The 14,597-nt window shown below is 35.2% G+C and overlaps 2 protein-coding genes across 3 annotated transcripts in view; both read right to left on the minus strand.

Moving 5' to 3' along the window:
* Nucleotides 1–558, minus strand: part of oclna (occludin a) — a 7,716-nt gene extending 7,158 nt beyond the window's left edge. The window contains exons 1-2 of the mRNA XM_073830216.1: nucleotides 554–558; nucleotides 415–474 (exon numbers count right to left, since the gene is read on the minus strand). Of these exons, the coding sequence (XP_073686317.1) occupies nucleotides 415–474; nucleotides 554–558 (65 nt within the window). The remainder of the gene's footprint in view (nucleotides 1–414; nucleotides 475–553) is intronic.
* A 727-nt stretch (nucleotides 559–1,285) lies between these two features.
* Nucleotides 1,286–14,314, minus strand: marveld2a (MARVEL domain containing 2a). Of its 2 annotated transcripts, none has more exons than XM_073829918.1 (8): nucleotides 14,211–14,314; nucleotides 13,550–13,604; nucleotides 9,519–10,685; nucleotides 7,484–7,519; nucleotides 6,764–6,906; nucleotides 6,505–6,676; nucleotides 4,729–4,779; nucleotides 1,286–3,066 (listed from the first exon to the last, which is right to left on the minus strand). In XM_073829918.1, exons 3-8 carry the CDS (start codon nucleotides 10,632–10,634, stop codon nucleotides 2,947–2,949), a joined length of 1,638 nt encoding a protein of 545 aa, XP_073686019.1. In that variant the 5' UTR covers nucleotides 10,635–10,685; nucleotides 13,550–13,604; nucleotides 14,211–14,314; the 3' UTR covers nucleotides 1,286–2,946. The 2 variants fall into 2 exon arrangements, with proteins under 2 accessions (XP_073686019.1, XP_073686018.1); XM_073829917.1 differs by having other exon boundaries at nucleotides 13,516–13,604.
* Nucleotides 14,315–14,597: the final 283 nt, after the last annotated feature.

The following is a 14,597-nucleotide window of genomic DNA, read 5'->3' on the forward strand; positions in this document are numbered from 1 at the left end:
GGAAACCTTATTTATTCAACTTTAAGAAAATGTATAAATCTCAATTTAAAAAATGGTCCAATGTCACATACAATTATCAGCTTTCGGTTTCAGTGCATTGCCAGTACTTTTGACACTTGTCACAGGATAATAAAATATAAAAAATAAAAACGGGAAGAATCCAATACCAGCCTAATCAGCCAAAAAAAAAAAATCAAAGAAATATTGGACGATACCATTACGGTCACTGAAATATAGAAACACACATTGCCTAATAACAATTCACAGCCCTTTTAGTTATTTAATATATACAGTTACAGTTAATTCTGGCTGTGTACTTTAATTCCTTACTATAAAAAAGGCAAAAGATAAAAAAAAAATCTAAACCTATGTAACACAATCCAGAGAAACACTGAGGTGAAACTCAACACTTACTATCCCTCCTCAGCATGATAATCATAGGGCGGAGGACTCCCGTTCGGCCTCGAAGACATTCTGAAAAGAGACAAAAATGTGATTATTGTTAAATACAACGAGTATAAAATTAATATATAGGCTATCATACGCATTTTACCTCATTTTGATAACTATAAACTGAACGCCAATCGTAAATACGACTGAACCGAAAATAACCAAAACTGACAATCAGTGTGAGTACAACTCAGGAAACACTGCTTATACAAAAATCTAATATTTGAATATTTAAGAGAAAGACCGATTCTGAGACTCTTCTTCACTAACTAGCGCGGCTGATTCTGAATCTAAAGTAAACTTCAGTGATCATCGGCGACAATGATTTTAGAACTAACACAGATATAAAACGTTGATTTTATATATATACATCTCGTAGCCTATAATTTTGATTACATACGGATTATATAACAGACTATATTATTGGTTTCAGTCTCACCTGTTTACAGAGGAGTTGCAGGGGTGTTCTCTTGTGTGTCACTGTTCAGGTGAGACAAACAACCTGCCCTTAAAATGATTAAACCCCGCCCACACAGAGAGGCACACCCACACTTACATCCAGAGAGAGAGAGAGTTAGGGAGTGTCTCAAATCCTAACGAGCTCCCTAACTAGACAACTTAATGTGCCCCAAAACGGATATCTACATAAGCTACTCTCTCCATTTATTTATTATTCCTCAAAAGTATATATGGTACCAAAAATGCTGTCTAAACAGGCAGCATGCTAGATAGAGAAAGATCATGTGGTATCAGGATACAGATAAAAACATCTTACATATAGGAGAGGGAGTCTGCGATAAGAAACACGCAAATAAACAGAGGTGTGTTGCAGATTATTTATTTTTTTAAACATTTACTTACATAAAAATCTACTCTACAAACTTGATCTCACACGTGGTGAGAATGCACCATAAGTTTGTGCTGAGAAATGAAGTGAAATAAAGTTTCAGTTTAAAATTGTACACTTTTTTTATTACAATATAATTGCACTTGTAAATGGCTGATGCTGACTGTGGTTAAAATGGACAATTGAGAAAGATTTTTTTAAAAAAAGTGAGGTAATGAAAGTGTTCAGGGAATAAAAAAAGGAAATTATTAAGCTTTTTTTATGTTTATGTTGCAATCAGCCATAGAGGGAACAGAAAGCGTATGCTAAAACCAATCTGATTCAGAAGTCTAGACAGGAAGTGAACAATAGGGATGATTAGTATAGAACAGAAGAAAATATGCAATATTGCATTTAACACGTATAGTTTAAGTCAAATGTTTACATACACCTTGCAGAATCTGTTAATTATTTTAACAAAATAACTTTCCAACAATGACTATGATTTTCACACTGCGGATAACTGAGGGACTCACATGCAACTATTACAGAAGGTTCAAAACACGAGCCACGGGGTGAAAACTTTTGAACAGAATGAAGATGTGTAAATTTTTCTTATTTTACCTAAATATCATATTCATGTAGTATTTAGGAAAGCTACAGAAGATACGTACATGTTTCAAAAGCTACAGAAGATACATACATGTTTCCCAGAAGATCAAAGTTAAATAGATCCTAATCTTCAAATTCCAAAAGTTTTTAATGCATTGTGTTTCCTTCTGGAGCATCAGTGAGCATTTGAACCTTCAGTAATAGTTGCATATGAGTCCCTCAGTTGTCCTCAGTGTGAAAAGATGGATCTCAAATCATACATTCATTGTTGGAAAGGGTTCAAATAGACAAAAACGCTAAAAAAACAAAAACAAATAATTTGTGGAACCTGAAGGATTTTTCTGAAAAACAGCAAACATACAAAAATGTATGTAAACTTTATAAATTCAACTATTATTTTCTCTTGTGGACTATATGTAAACGTCTTTTATGCGAAATATCTTATTGAGGTCAGTACTAAATTAAATACATCCTCTTATTCTGGTAAAATAATGATTATAATTCTGCATGTGAACCTTTGACTTAAACTGTAAATAAATGAATCGTTTTTTTGGCTTGTAGAGTTGCCTCCTTGCTGGATTTTTTAATTCAAATATTCTCTTAATTCCAACAAATTTGCATGAAATGCTTTGACTTGTCACTCTTTTTGCATAAAAATCACCTATTCAACTCATCAAAATGCATTTACAACAGTGAATATATAAGGACAAGGCTGTTTCAGATCAAATGTAGAACTTCAACACAGTAGTAGAAAAATGAATTCAACAGTGCATACATACACACACAAACCGAACAGGGAGTTTCTTTAAACATTCCATGTACTTTTAGACAGCATTATGAAATATTAAACGTAAAAGAAAATATTTTCAGTCAGTGCTCAAGGCTCAGCGTGTACATTAAGAGCATGCAAGTTATCGATCCCTCATTGGATTACTGTTTGTAATATAAATCCAGACCAGCATGGCTCTGCAGACACAGTGGTCACATGTTCAGTGTAATACGATGTCCCGTGAAAATGTAGGACCGTCTCAGCAGGATTGAATCAAGTGCTGCTCGTCTCAGCCGTAACCGTCGTTCCAGCCCATGACTTTGTCGTACTCATGAATCCTCTGCTTAATGTGCGCGAGTTTGTTCTTCAGGTACTCGCATCTTTCCTTCTTCTCCAGGAATGAAGGATCCTTGGGACAAAAACACCAACATAGATATAAATGAGACCATGAAGAGTGAGAACTAAACAGTCGCTCAGTAACCGTTATTAAAATTGGTAGAACAACTAGTTTTTGTAGTTAAGAGTTTATTCAAAAATGAAAATATACTTATCCTCAGGCCATCTAAGATGTAGATGAGTTGGAACAGATCATTTGCCGTGAATGGGTGCCGTCAGAATGAAAGTCAAAAAAGCATCACAATAATCCACAAGTAATCAAAACCACTCCATCTTTGTTTGGAACTGTTTTTGCTTGTTGTATATTTTCCTCCCGATTTTTTATTTTAGTTGAAAATAACAGTTTAAAGCTATAATGTTTTAACAATGGATTTGTTTTTTTTACAAACATGCAGCTTTTGGTTTCATAAGATGTTAAATGATGGACTGGGGTGGTGTGGATTACTTGTGGATGTTTGAGGACTCTCATTCTGACGGCACCCATTCGCTACAATGGATCCGTTGGCGAGCAAGTGACGCAATGCTACCTTTCGCCAAATCTGATGAAGGAACAAACTCATCTACATCTTGTAAAGCCATCTTTTCATTTCTTTAATGCAGCTTATCTGAGGTGCTAGAAAATCACAAAGACAGAACTACGTTATCTTGACTGTGGCATAACCTGTTTATTTTCCTGTGCTATCACTCAAAATATGGCTTCAGCTATCTTTATAGAGGAGCCACTGATGGTCTGAGTGACTGGAGTTATTTCCTCCTCTTGAAAATACACAATGGAGCAAATCCTGTGGGAAAGTCAGCCTCCGCCCCTTCCTCATCCTCCTTCCCTTTTTTTTTACACCACTCACGCTTCACAATGTTATAAATCAGCAGGACAAAACCTACCGGCCTGTAGAGGCCCACACAGAATCTGCAGACTTGCAGACTGATTATTTTAGCGAAAAAGATTCAAATATGTGACCCTGGACCACAAAACCAGTCATAAGGTAAAATTTTACAAAACTGAGATGTATACATCATATGAAAGCTCAATAAATAAGCTTTCTATTGATGTATAGTTTGTTAGGATAGGACACTATTTGGCCGAGATACAAATATTTGAAATCTAGAATCTGAGGGTGTAAAAAAAAATCTAAATACTGAGAAAATCGCCTTTAAAGTTGTCCAAATTAAGTTCTTAACAATGCATATTACTAATCAAAAATTACATTTTGATACATTTACAGTAGGAATTTTACAAAAAATCTTCATGGAACATGATCTTTACTTAATTTCCTAATGATTTTTGGCATAAAAGAAAAAACAATAATTTTGACCCATACAATGTATTTTTGGCTATTGCTACAAATATACCCCAGCGACTTAAGACTGGTTTTGTCACATATAGTAAATCTGTTAAACTAAGCTGAGAGTACTACACCTTTAGTAGGTGAATGTATAACCAAATTACCAACATTAATGCTTATCAAGTGTACACTTGTGCATGGTTTAAATAGTAAGATCTGACCCTCATGAATGCTGATGTGGAATGTTTTCAACAATTAAATTCCCAAAACTGACGTATGAGGAAGAAAATAACGTTACTTTCAGATCTATGATACTGCAAGTGATAGAAAGTTATATGTTAAATAATTCCAGTAAACAAGTTTTACAGTCTGTATGTATGCCAATAACTCACCATCTTCTTCCTCTGATATTCCTGCAGGATTTTGTTGATGCGATCACGCTCCTAAAATCAAAAATTAGAGATTTTTTTTTTAGTTTTAACTTTATGCATTGAGCTGATGCTTTTACTCAAAGCGAGAAAAAAAGCAATGTGTAAAAGAGCCAACAATATTCACAATATGCAATGCCAGGTTTATTAGACCACTACATCTAGTAGGAAGAGAACTTTTTATACTAAAAGTTTTGATAACATAACATTTAGAGTAAAATCCTTTGCTTGAAAATTGCAAAAATGCAACATTTAGTCCTGTGACATTTATTAACATAAACTGCAGTATCTTTAAAAAGAGCAAATTCTTCATTTCTAAAGCTAAAGCATTAAAACATTTGTTTAATGTTCTTCTAACATCCAACTGGAAACATACAAATTGAGATCAAATAAAAAAGGCTTTCCAGATTTTTTTATGTTTTTAGAGAAGTTTCTTATGCTCATCAAGATTGCATTTATTTGATCAAAAACAACAGAAAAAAAAACGTAAAATTGTGAAATATTATTGCAATTTAAAACTACAGTTTTGTATTTTAATATACTTTAAAATATAATTTATTTCTGTGGAGGAAAGCTGAATTTTTAGCATCATTACTCCAATCTTCAGTGTCACATGATCCACAAGAAATCATTATAATTAGCCTTTTTCACACTTCCGTGTTTCTGGCTTCCAGATTGGCGCTTGCAGGGTAAAAGTTTTTCCGGTGACAGCAGCGGCTGTACTTAACAAGCGTAAGTTCGGGAATGAAAGTCTATTTTTACAAAATAGATACTATGATACTATAATATATACCAGTGTTTTACTCTAAAAATAGCAAACATTTCTTCAAAAACTTTGTCAGCTTCTGGTCATCACAAATACTATGTTTATTTAATTATGAATGTTAGCACTTATAATACAGCAGTTTTGAGTTTTGCTGTTCTGTCTATTGGTGCTGGCTGTGCATTATGACTCTTCATGTATTTTTTTTTCGCGATTATTAATATTGTTATTATTATTATTATTAAAGTAATATTGTATTTTCTACTTGCTCTCCTTTGCATTATTCATTTTACGGTGTAAATGTACGTTGCATAATGTGCCCAGGGATATACATAATAAAATAATATAATACTAAACAAGACATGACTGCGATTAATGGCTTTATTCCTTTTGGATCTGGATTACGTTCTTGTATTGAGTTTATGCATCATCCGGACTCAGAATCGTTTAATTTATTCTTGAGGAAATGTGCATTTGGATATAAATGCTGTCAAATGCTGTCATAATTTACCATGATGTAGTGATTCGAGGGAAATGACTGAGTAAATTGAGAAAATACGCTTAAATATACCGGAGATGGAGAACAGAAACTATAGCTGGCGCATATTATATTGACGAGTGCCCATATAAATTACAAACAAGTAAAATGCTGTTTCTTTGTTTATTATATAACAACAACTTGGAAAGCAGACAAAAAAGAAAAGGTAAAAGGCATTATTTGAGACAAGAGCATATTAATATAATAGGCGCAGACCTGTAGCGGAACTGACTTTACCCTGCGCTGACGTAATTTCCGATTTTTGGGAAAAAGGCCAATATGCTGATTTATTTTTAGTGATGGAAAAGGTTGTGCTGTGAAATATTTTGGAACCTGTGATACCATTTGTTAGGATAAAAATTTTAATATTTTCTGATAATATAAGCCTTTACAAAGGAATAAACAAAGGTCAATTTATTTGAAGTCAATATCAACTGACCATGTGGCTGGTGGGGTTTTGTGGCAAATTCTGCATCATCACATCCATCTCATCAAACTTCTTCAGTATCGCTTGAACTTCGACATGCAGCTCTTTATACTCAGAATACTGGTCGTTAAACACGGCTTTGTACTGGTCCCGCTGCTCATCCGTTCGGATAGCTGGATATTTACTACAGGGAAAGACAAAACACAAGTGTGAGCCTAATCCAATGTTGTAAAATGCCGTTTTGTGGGTTCTCTTTTAAGTAAATACTCACGCGATGTAGTCCGGCATGATCACAGGTTTAGGAGCGAGTCCAGCTGGAATATGAGCCTTCACAACTTTGGGCTTGGAGGTGGCAGTTTGTGTGTGCTGTACCGGGACTGAGACTGCCATCGGCTCCCTTGCACCATCAACAACCTGTTAAAGCAAAGAGTGATACAAAATTATTGCAATATTGCTATATCATGTAGTGACCATTTGCGAAGCCCCGTCCACCTTAGTTAAGTTTACTAATAAAGTGCTAGAGAGATTGTTTATTTTTGTAGGCCAAAACTCGGAAGCAAGTTGCATTTTAGCACTTATGGCATAATGGAGTCAATAGGTTTTTGAATGGGCTTTTGGTTAAATGTCTAAAACTATTCTAAACTATTACTAAATTATGAAAAACATCTGTCGAGGAAACCAGGGTGATGCTAATGTGTGGGTTTGTCTACAAAAATAGAAATAGTCATCATTGTGGCACTCTGATGTGTAAGGTTTCATGCTAGTGCTTGTTTGTTGATGTTGAATATAGAAGGAGGAAGAGGGATTAAGTAAATTACCACAGAAATAACTGAATAACATCTGGATTAACATGCATTTAAATATGATTGCATTATATAAATGATATTTTCCTATATTAGTCGCCAAATTTTTTTCCAGTAAAGGCTACATGCAAAAAACAGATGGCAATGCACCCTGGGTAAACATAAGAAAATAGACAGAAAATACTTGCCAAATGCACAGCAGCAGGAGAATCTCTTGGCTGCATCTATAAAACAAAAGCGGAGGCGATTTAATTATTGTTTTATTCTTTTTTGCAACTAATATTAAAGTTATAATAACTGATAATGATACTGCCAATGACACATAATGATCAAGAGCTATAATATACATGTTCAACACAACGGTTTTACAGCAATTTTTCTGTTCACAAAAGCAAAAAAGCTGCACAACGTCACTAAATTACAGCCAATCTGAAAATATTTTGTTTAATACAATATTGCTATAGTTAAATAACTCTATAACCTAAAAAACTTGAAGTTCAAATAAAATAAACATTACCTGAAACAATATAAAATTTCATTTAGTTTCATTATGAAATAAAATAATAAAACATACTTTTTTTAGTAGTTTCACATTTTCATTTAGTTTAACTTTATCCACTAAATAAAAAAACTTAAATAAAAATGAATTAAAAAAACTATGCAGACATAAAAAAACTTATAAAACTAAATTCAAAACAAAAAAATTCTAACTTTATTCACAAAACATTTTGACTTTATTCTCGAAACATTTCAACTTTAATTTGTAATATTTCTACTTTATTCTCAAAACAATTCTACTGTATTTTCAAGACATTTCGACTTTATTCTCGAGACATTTCGACTTCATTCTCGTTATATTTCGACTTTATTCGAGACATTTCGACTTTGTTCTCGAGACATTCTGACTTTATTCTCGTTATATTTCGACTTTATTCTCGTTATATTTCGACTTTATTCTCGAGACATTTCGACTTTATTCTCGAGACATTTCGACTTCATTCTCGTTATATTTCGACTTTATTCTCGAGACATTTCGACTTTGTTCTCGAGACATTCTGACTTTATTCTCGAGACATTTCGACTTTATTCTCGAGACATTTCGACTTCATTCTCGTTATATTTCGACTTTATTCTCGAGACATTTCGACTTTGTTCTCGAGACATTCTGACTTTATTCTCGTTATATTTCGACTTTATTCTCGTTATATTTCGACTTTATTCTCGAGACATTTCGACTTTATTCTCGAGACATTTCGACTTCATTCTCGTTATATTTCGACTTTATTCTCGAGACATTTCGACTTTGTTCTCGAGACATTCTGACTTTATTCTCGAGACATTTCGACTTTATTCTCGAGACATTTCGACTTCATTCTCGTTATATTTCGACTTTATTCTCGAGACATTTCGACTTTGTTCTCGAGACATTCTGACTTTATTCTCGTTATATTTCGACTTTATTCTCGTTATATTTTGACTTTATTCTCGAGACATTTCGACTTTATTCTCGAGACATTTCGACTTCATTCTCGTTATATTTCGACTTTATTCTCGAGACATTTCGACTTTGTTCTCGAGACATTCTGACTTTATTCTCGTTATATTTCGACTTTATTCTCGTTATATTTCGACTTTATTCTCGAGACATTTCGACTTTATTCTCGAGACATTTCGACTTCATTCTCGTTATATTTCGACTTTATTCTCGAGACATTTCGACTTTGTTCTCGAGACATTCTGACTTTATTCTCGAGACATTTCGACTTTATTCTCGAGACATTTCGACTTCATTCTCGTTATATTTCGACTTTATTCTCGAGACATTTCGACTTTGTTCTCGAGACATTCTGACTTTATTCTCGTTATATTTCGACTTTATTCTCGTTATATTTTGACTTTATTCTCGAGACATTCCGACTTCAGACTCGAGACATTTCGACTTTATTCGTTATATTTTGAGTATATTAATTTCGCAATAATCTTTTTTTATTACATGGCAATAAAACGCTGTCGTAACATACTAAATAAAAACTAAATAACTACACAAACACACAAAAAAACTAATAAAAATAACAAAAACACATAGCAAACTTACTAAAACTTTTAGAAATATAAAAATGAAAGTGAAGTAAAACACAAAGACAACTTATTCAAAATAACAATAAAAAACTAATAGCATCTTGATACTGTTGCATGTAGTGTGCAACAGAAATAGAATCTCACCTCCTGCCCATTACGTTCTCGCAGTCGCCGAGCCGCCTCATGCCGCCACAGTTTCAGACAGACTATTGCTCCGACCAAGTACACGATCATAGTGAAGAACAGGAAAATGATGGCAGCCGTCTGCCCAGCCTCAGTGCGACAGAAAGCGCCATTGATGCCGTTATTGAAGACCGGATAGTAGCAGAGTCCGCCTCGGATGGTGTCATTCACATACACGCAACCCGCCGCCAAAAACATGAGTGCAAGAGCCAGGTTAATGACGAACTCTGTTAAAGGCCACCAATTTGAGTCCAGAAGGATAGTGCGATAGTACATGGTCATCCCCAAGACAAGTATGATAACAGTCACTATCCACGCCAACCCTGCCACCACTAGGATGAAAGGCGTCTTGGGTCCTGTGTAGTAGGCGTTGCCTCCGTAACCTCCTCCGTAACTTCCATAACTTCCGTAACCTCCTCCGTAAGCCCCACCAGGCTGCGAGTATCCGAACATGTTATACCACTCATTGTCTTTATGAATGTAAGCACAAACGCAAGCAAAAATCGCTGCTCCAAGCAGCAGCTCGACGCAACCTAGAATACGCAAAAGTCCAGCCCAAGACTTCATGTAGGCGTAGCGCTGGTTGTACTCCTCGACTTTTTCGGTGTATGTCAATGCTGTGTGCACCGTACGTCCATCAACGGATTCTACAGGGTTGCCACCCAACAGCATTGCTTCACGCTCTTTACGTGAGTTATAGCTGCCTCCGGATCCGCCGTACTGGTCGCGGTAGGAACCGGGAACTGACGGCGAGTGTGGTGGAGAACAACGGACGCCGTCAGAGGTTGCGTTCTTGACGCTCGAGCCCAACATTGACTTCAACTTGCTGCTTCCACTGCTGGACCTGAAGAAGTTCTTCCATGAGTCTGGGATGAAACGGTGGACGGGTTTGATGTCAATAGCAGAGTCGTCATTGTCCTCGCTTCCGCTAGGGTCAAATTCAGGGCCGATCGGTGGCTGGTCCGGTAGGGGAGGTGGTGGAAGTGGTTCGGAGTATAAAGAGTCAGGTGTTCTGTAATCAGTCAAGTCGTGAAGACTCGGAAGTGAGCCTGAGGGTGCGCCGTTGTAGTGGGGCATTGTTTCGGACACAACGCCGAATGGAAACTCCTCCAGAATATGCGACTATCCCTAGAGGAACAAGAAGTAAACAGGCTTAAGAAAAGATCTAGAAAACTGGTTTTAGTGGTTCTCAACTGGTGGTTTGTGACTCAAAAATTGGTCACAGGTCTGTTCTGAACAATGCAAATGACTAGTTTGGAGTCATCTTTGAAAGTTGCACTTCTACAGTTGGCTGAACATCTTTTATTTTGGAAAATTCAAACAAATAAGTAGCTTTATTAACTTTTAAATAAGAGGAACTTCTAATTCCCATAACCTTTGCTGTTGACGTCAAAGGATGTGCAAATCCTGTTTGATATTAAATGCAACCCTGGACCACAAAAAAACCAATCTTAAGTTGCACAGGTATATTTGTAGCAATAGCTAACAACACATTATATGGGTCAAAATTAAGATTTTTCTTTTATGCCAAAAATTATTAGGATATTAAGTAAAGATCATGTTCCCTGAATATAATTTGTAAACTTCCTACCATAAATATATCAAAACTTGTTTGATTAGTAATATGCATTGCTTAGAATTTCATTTGAACAACTTTAAAGGCAACTTTCTCAATATTTAGATTTTTTTTTTCACCCTCAGATTCCAGATATTCAAATAGTTGTATCTCAGCCAAATATTGTCCTATACTAACAAACCATACATCAAGCTTATTGGAAAGCGTATTTATTCATGATGTATAAATCTCAATTTAAAAAAAAAATGACCCTTATGACTGGTTTTGTGGTCCAGGGTCACAAATACAATTTTGCTTAATTCTATATCCATGATGATACAGTTTTGGTTCATCTTTTGATGTGCAATGTAAAAATCTGAGCCCTCAAGCAAAACCAGTTGAGAACCACTATTATAGACAGTGACGAATGGTGTCTCCTCCAGAATATGCAATTATACCTAAAGGAAGATGAAGTAAAAGGGTTTAGGAAAAGATAAGTTATTGTAGATTAGCAGTTCTCAACTGGTGGTTCATGACCCAAAAATTGGTCACAGGTCTGTTCTGAACAATGCAAATGACTATAATTAAGCAAAGCTTGTAGACTGAGCATTGCACTTTCTTCTTAAATTTAAGATTTAGATTTTTTTGAGTCAAACCTACTCTACATTTGGTACATCTGTCATTTGTGTCTATTTTGCAAGTTTGAGATAACAAATAAGTAGCTTTATTAACTTTTAAATAGGAGGAACTACTTATTCCCATAACCTTTGTTGTTGACGTCAAAGGAAGTTCCTCCAATCAAACACTGTGTTTGATATTAAATACAGTTTGCTAACTTCTGTGTCAATGTAAAATCTTGGTCTTGACTCAAATCCAGTTGAGAACCACTATCATAAAGTAGATATTGTGTGCTAGAACATGTCAATATTACCAAAACTGTAGCAAAGTATGTCTGCTTGTACATTGTTTTTTTACTACCAACTGATGATTTTATCCACTTATGTTGCAGGAAATGCCTCTATACGAGTGAAAGAGTGCAAGAAAATGCTAAAGCATGAAGATATTATGCAAAACCCTCCTCCAAAGCAGATAAGAGGCTATCGACACAAATAACCACCATTCGGGATACCAGGAAAAGGTACAAAAAAAACAAACTCCTGAGGAGCAACAGTGTCTTAAAGGCTAAATGGAATTACAGTTGAGGTCAAAAGTTTACGTCCCCCTTTCAGAATCTGCTAAATGTTAATTATTTTACCAAAATAAGAGGGATCATGCAAAATGCATGTTATTGTTTATTTAGTACTGACCTGAATAAGATACTAAACATAAAAGATGTTTACATACAGTCCACAAGAGAAAATAATAGTTGAATTTATAAAAATGACCCTGTTCAAAAGTTTACATCCTCTTGATTCTAAATACTGTGTTGTTGTTTTATGTGTAGTGATAGTTGTTCCTTTACAGTTAAACTGCCCGCGTTCTATAGAAAAATCCTTCAGGTCTCACAAATTCTTTGGTTTTCTAGCATTTTTGTGTATTTGAACCCTTTCCAACAATGACTGTAACATCTTTTCACACTGAGGGACTCATATGCAACTATTACAGAAGGTTCAAATGCTATAAACAAAAACATATAATTCAGGTAACAACGCAGTATTAGGAATCAAGGGGATGTAAACTTTTTTTCTCTTGTGGACTATACGTAAACATCTTTAATGTGAAATATCTTATTCGGGTCAGTACTAAATAAACATTAACTTGCATTTTGTATGATCCCTCTTATTTGGGCAAATAATTAACATTTTGCAGATTCTGAAAGGGGGATGCAAACTTTATTTAGATCTCAACTGTATAATAAGTATGTGTATGCAATGAGTAATAATGTAGAGTCAGAAACTAGAACAGCTATGTGGGTCAATTATACACTTAAGCATAATTATGCAAAAATATCTGACTATGTAATGCTACGATTAACCAAGTATTCCAAAGATGTGTGACAAATGTTTAGATTTATCTATGATCTACAATATATGTTCTCGGACACCGGTGCTCCCCAGGTGAGGCGATCCAACTTTGTAACCTGAACATATCAGCGCCTGAAACAGTAACCCATCATCCACTAGCAAGAGCCTTAACTCTAAACCCACAGAAGATACGACTGCAACCCAAACATTTACGACACAGACAGAATCAAGACAACCACAGAGACAGAAACGAACATGCCTGTTCAAGAACTAGACGTCTGATTGGGTAATCATACACTACTATCGCTGCGTCAACAGCATAACAAGGACAAAAACAATCTCCACATTACGTTCTTCCTTAAGCATAGTTCCTAATGAAACAACAAGAGAAAAGCATTAAGAATAAGAAGAAAACAAGACATTTTTTTTTATTGAATACCTTTCACACGCCTTTCTCACTGAGCAAGACTTACATTGCCCTCGAGTTTAGTGTGTGAAACTTCATTTGATATATGTCAGTCCAAAGGCCTGAAAGACAATTACAAGAAGTGATAAAGTTATATATTAATAAAAGCAATCAACACATTCATGAAGAGCCAGAATACCATTGGTAAAAAGCATGTTTCTTGACAATGGTAAATATATGTATGCTGATATAAATACCATAGTACATAGTTATAGCTTTTGTTGGTTGCTGGCAACAATTCAGCAATGTACCTGATTACAACTACTGAATAAAACAACATGCTCGCGCCTTTTAAAACACTACAATGAATCTCTTCATACATTCCATGCTAAACTGAAACAACGTTGGACTGCGTGAACGCGCGTTTAAGAAAAACAGTGCGGGATCAACAGGTCAACGAAGTTTAAATGAGTTATTTATCCTAAATAGTTCGTAGATCCACTCTAAAACTAAGATGTATGCCTTATGTAAGACATATTTCAAATACAAAGCATTAAAACGTTTAGTAAACTCGAACTAAGCAACATAGCAACAACCGCACTGACAGACAGATGTGTTTAGAATAAAACAACAACGATCACATCCTCAGACCTGTCTTTTAGTTTTAATACATAAAGGTACTATACATAAAGATTAAGTAATAGACTTTAAGGGTGGTTTCACCTTACCTTTTCCACTATGAAAGGGGTTTTTGTTTCTCTACATTTTTTTTCGGAAAGCGCGCACACACACAGGTTTGGAAAGTCGTACCACGTGACGCAGCCTATCCCTGCGTGTGACGTCAGCGGAGACTTGAAGAGTTTACCTGAAGAGGGAGATGAAACTTTGATCTGTTCTCATAATTCATTATGAACTTATTTCTTCTCCTCACAGGAAACAAGAGCCATGACGACATTGACTGAAACTGGTGACTAATGTCACGCTGAAAATGCACAATGACTTCCAGGTGACTTCATTTGCATGATCTTTATCACGGTCAGGTAGCCTATATATTGTTTGAAGAATGAAATACTGTTGTGAATCATATAATACATTACTGAGGTAATTATTAAAGG

The sequence above is a fragment of the Garra rufa genome, chromosome 23 (assembly GCF_049309525.1).
Source record: "Garra rufa chromosome 23, GarRuf1.0, whole genome shotgun sequence".
NCBI classification, from domain to species: Eukaryota; Metazoa; Chordata; class Actinopteri; order Cypriniformes; family Cyprinidae; genus Garra; species Garra rufa.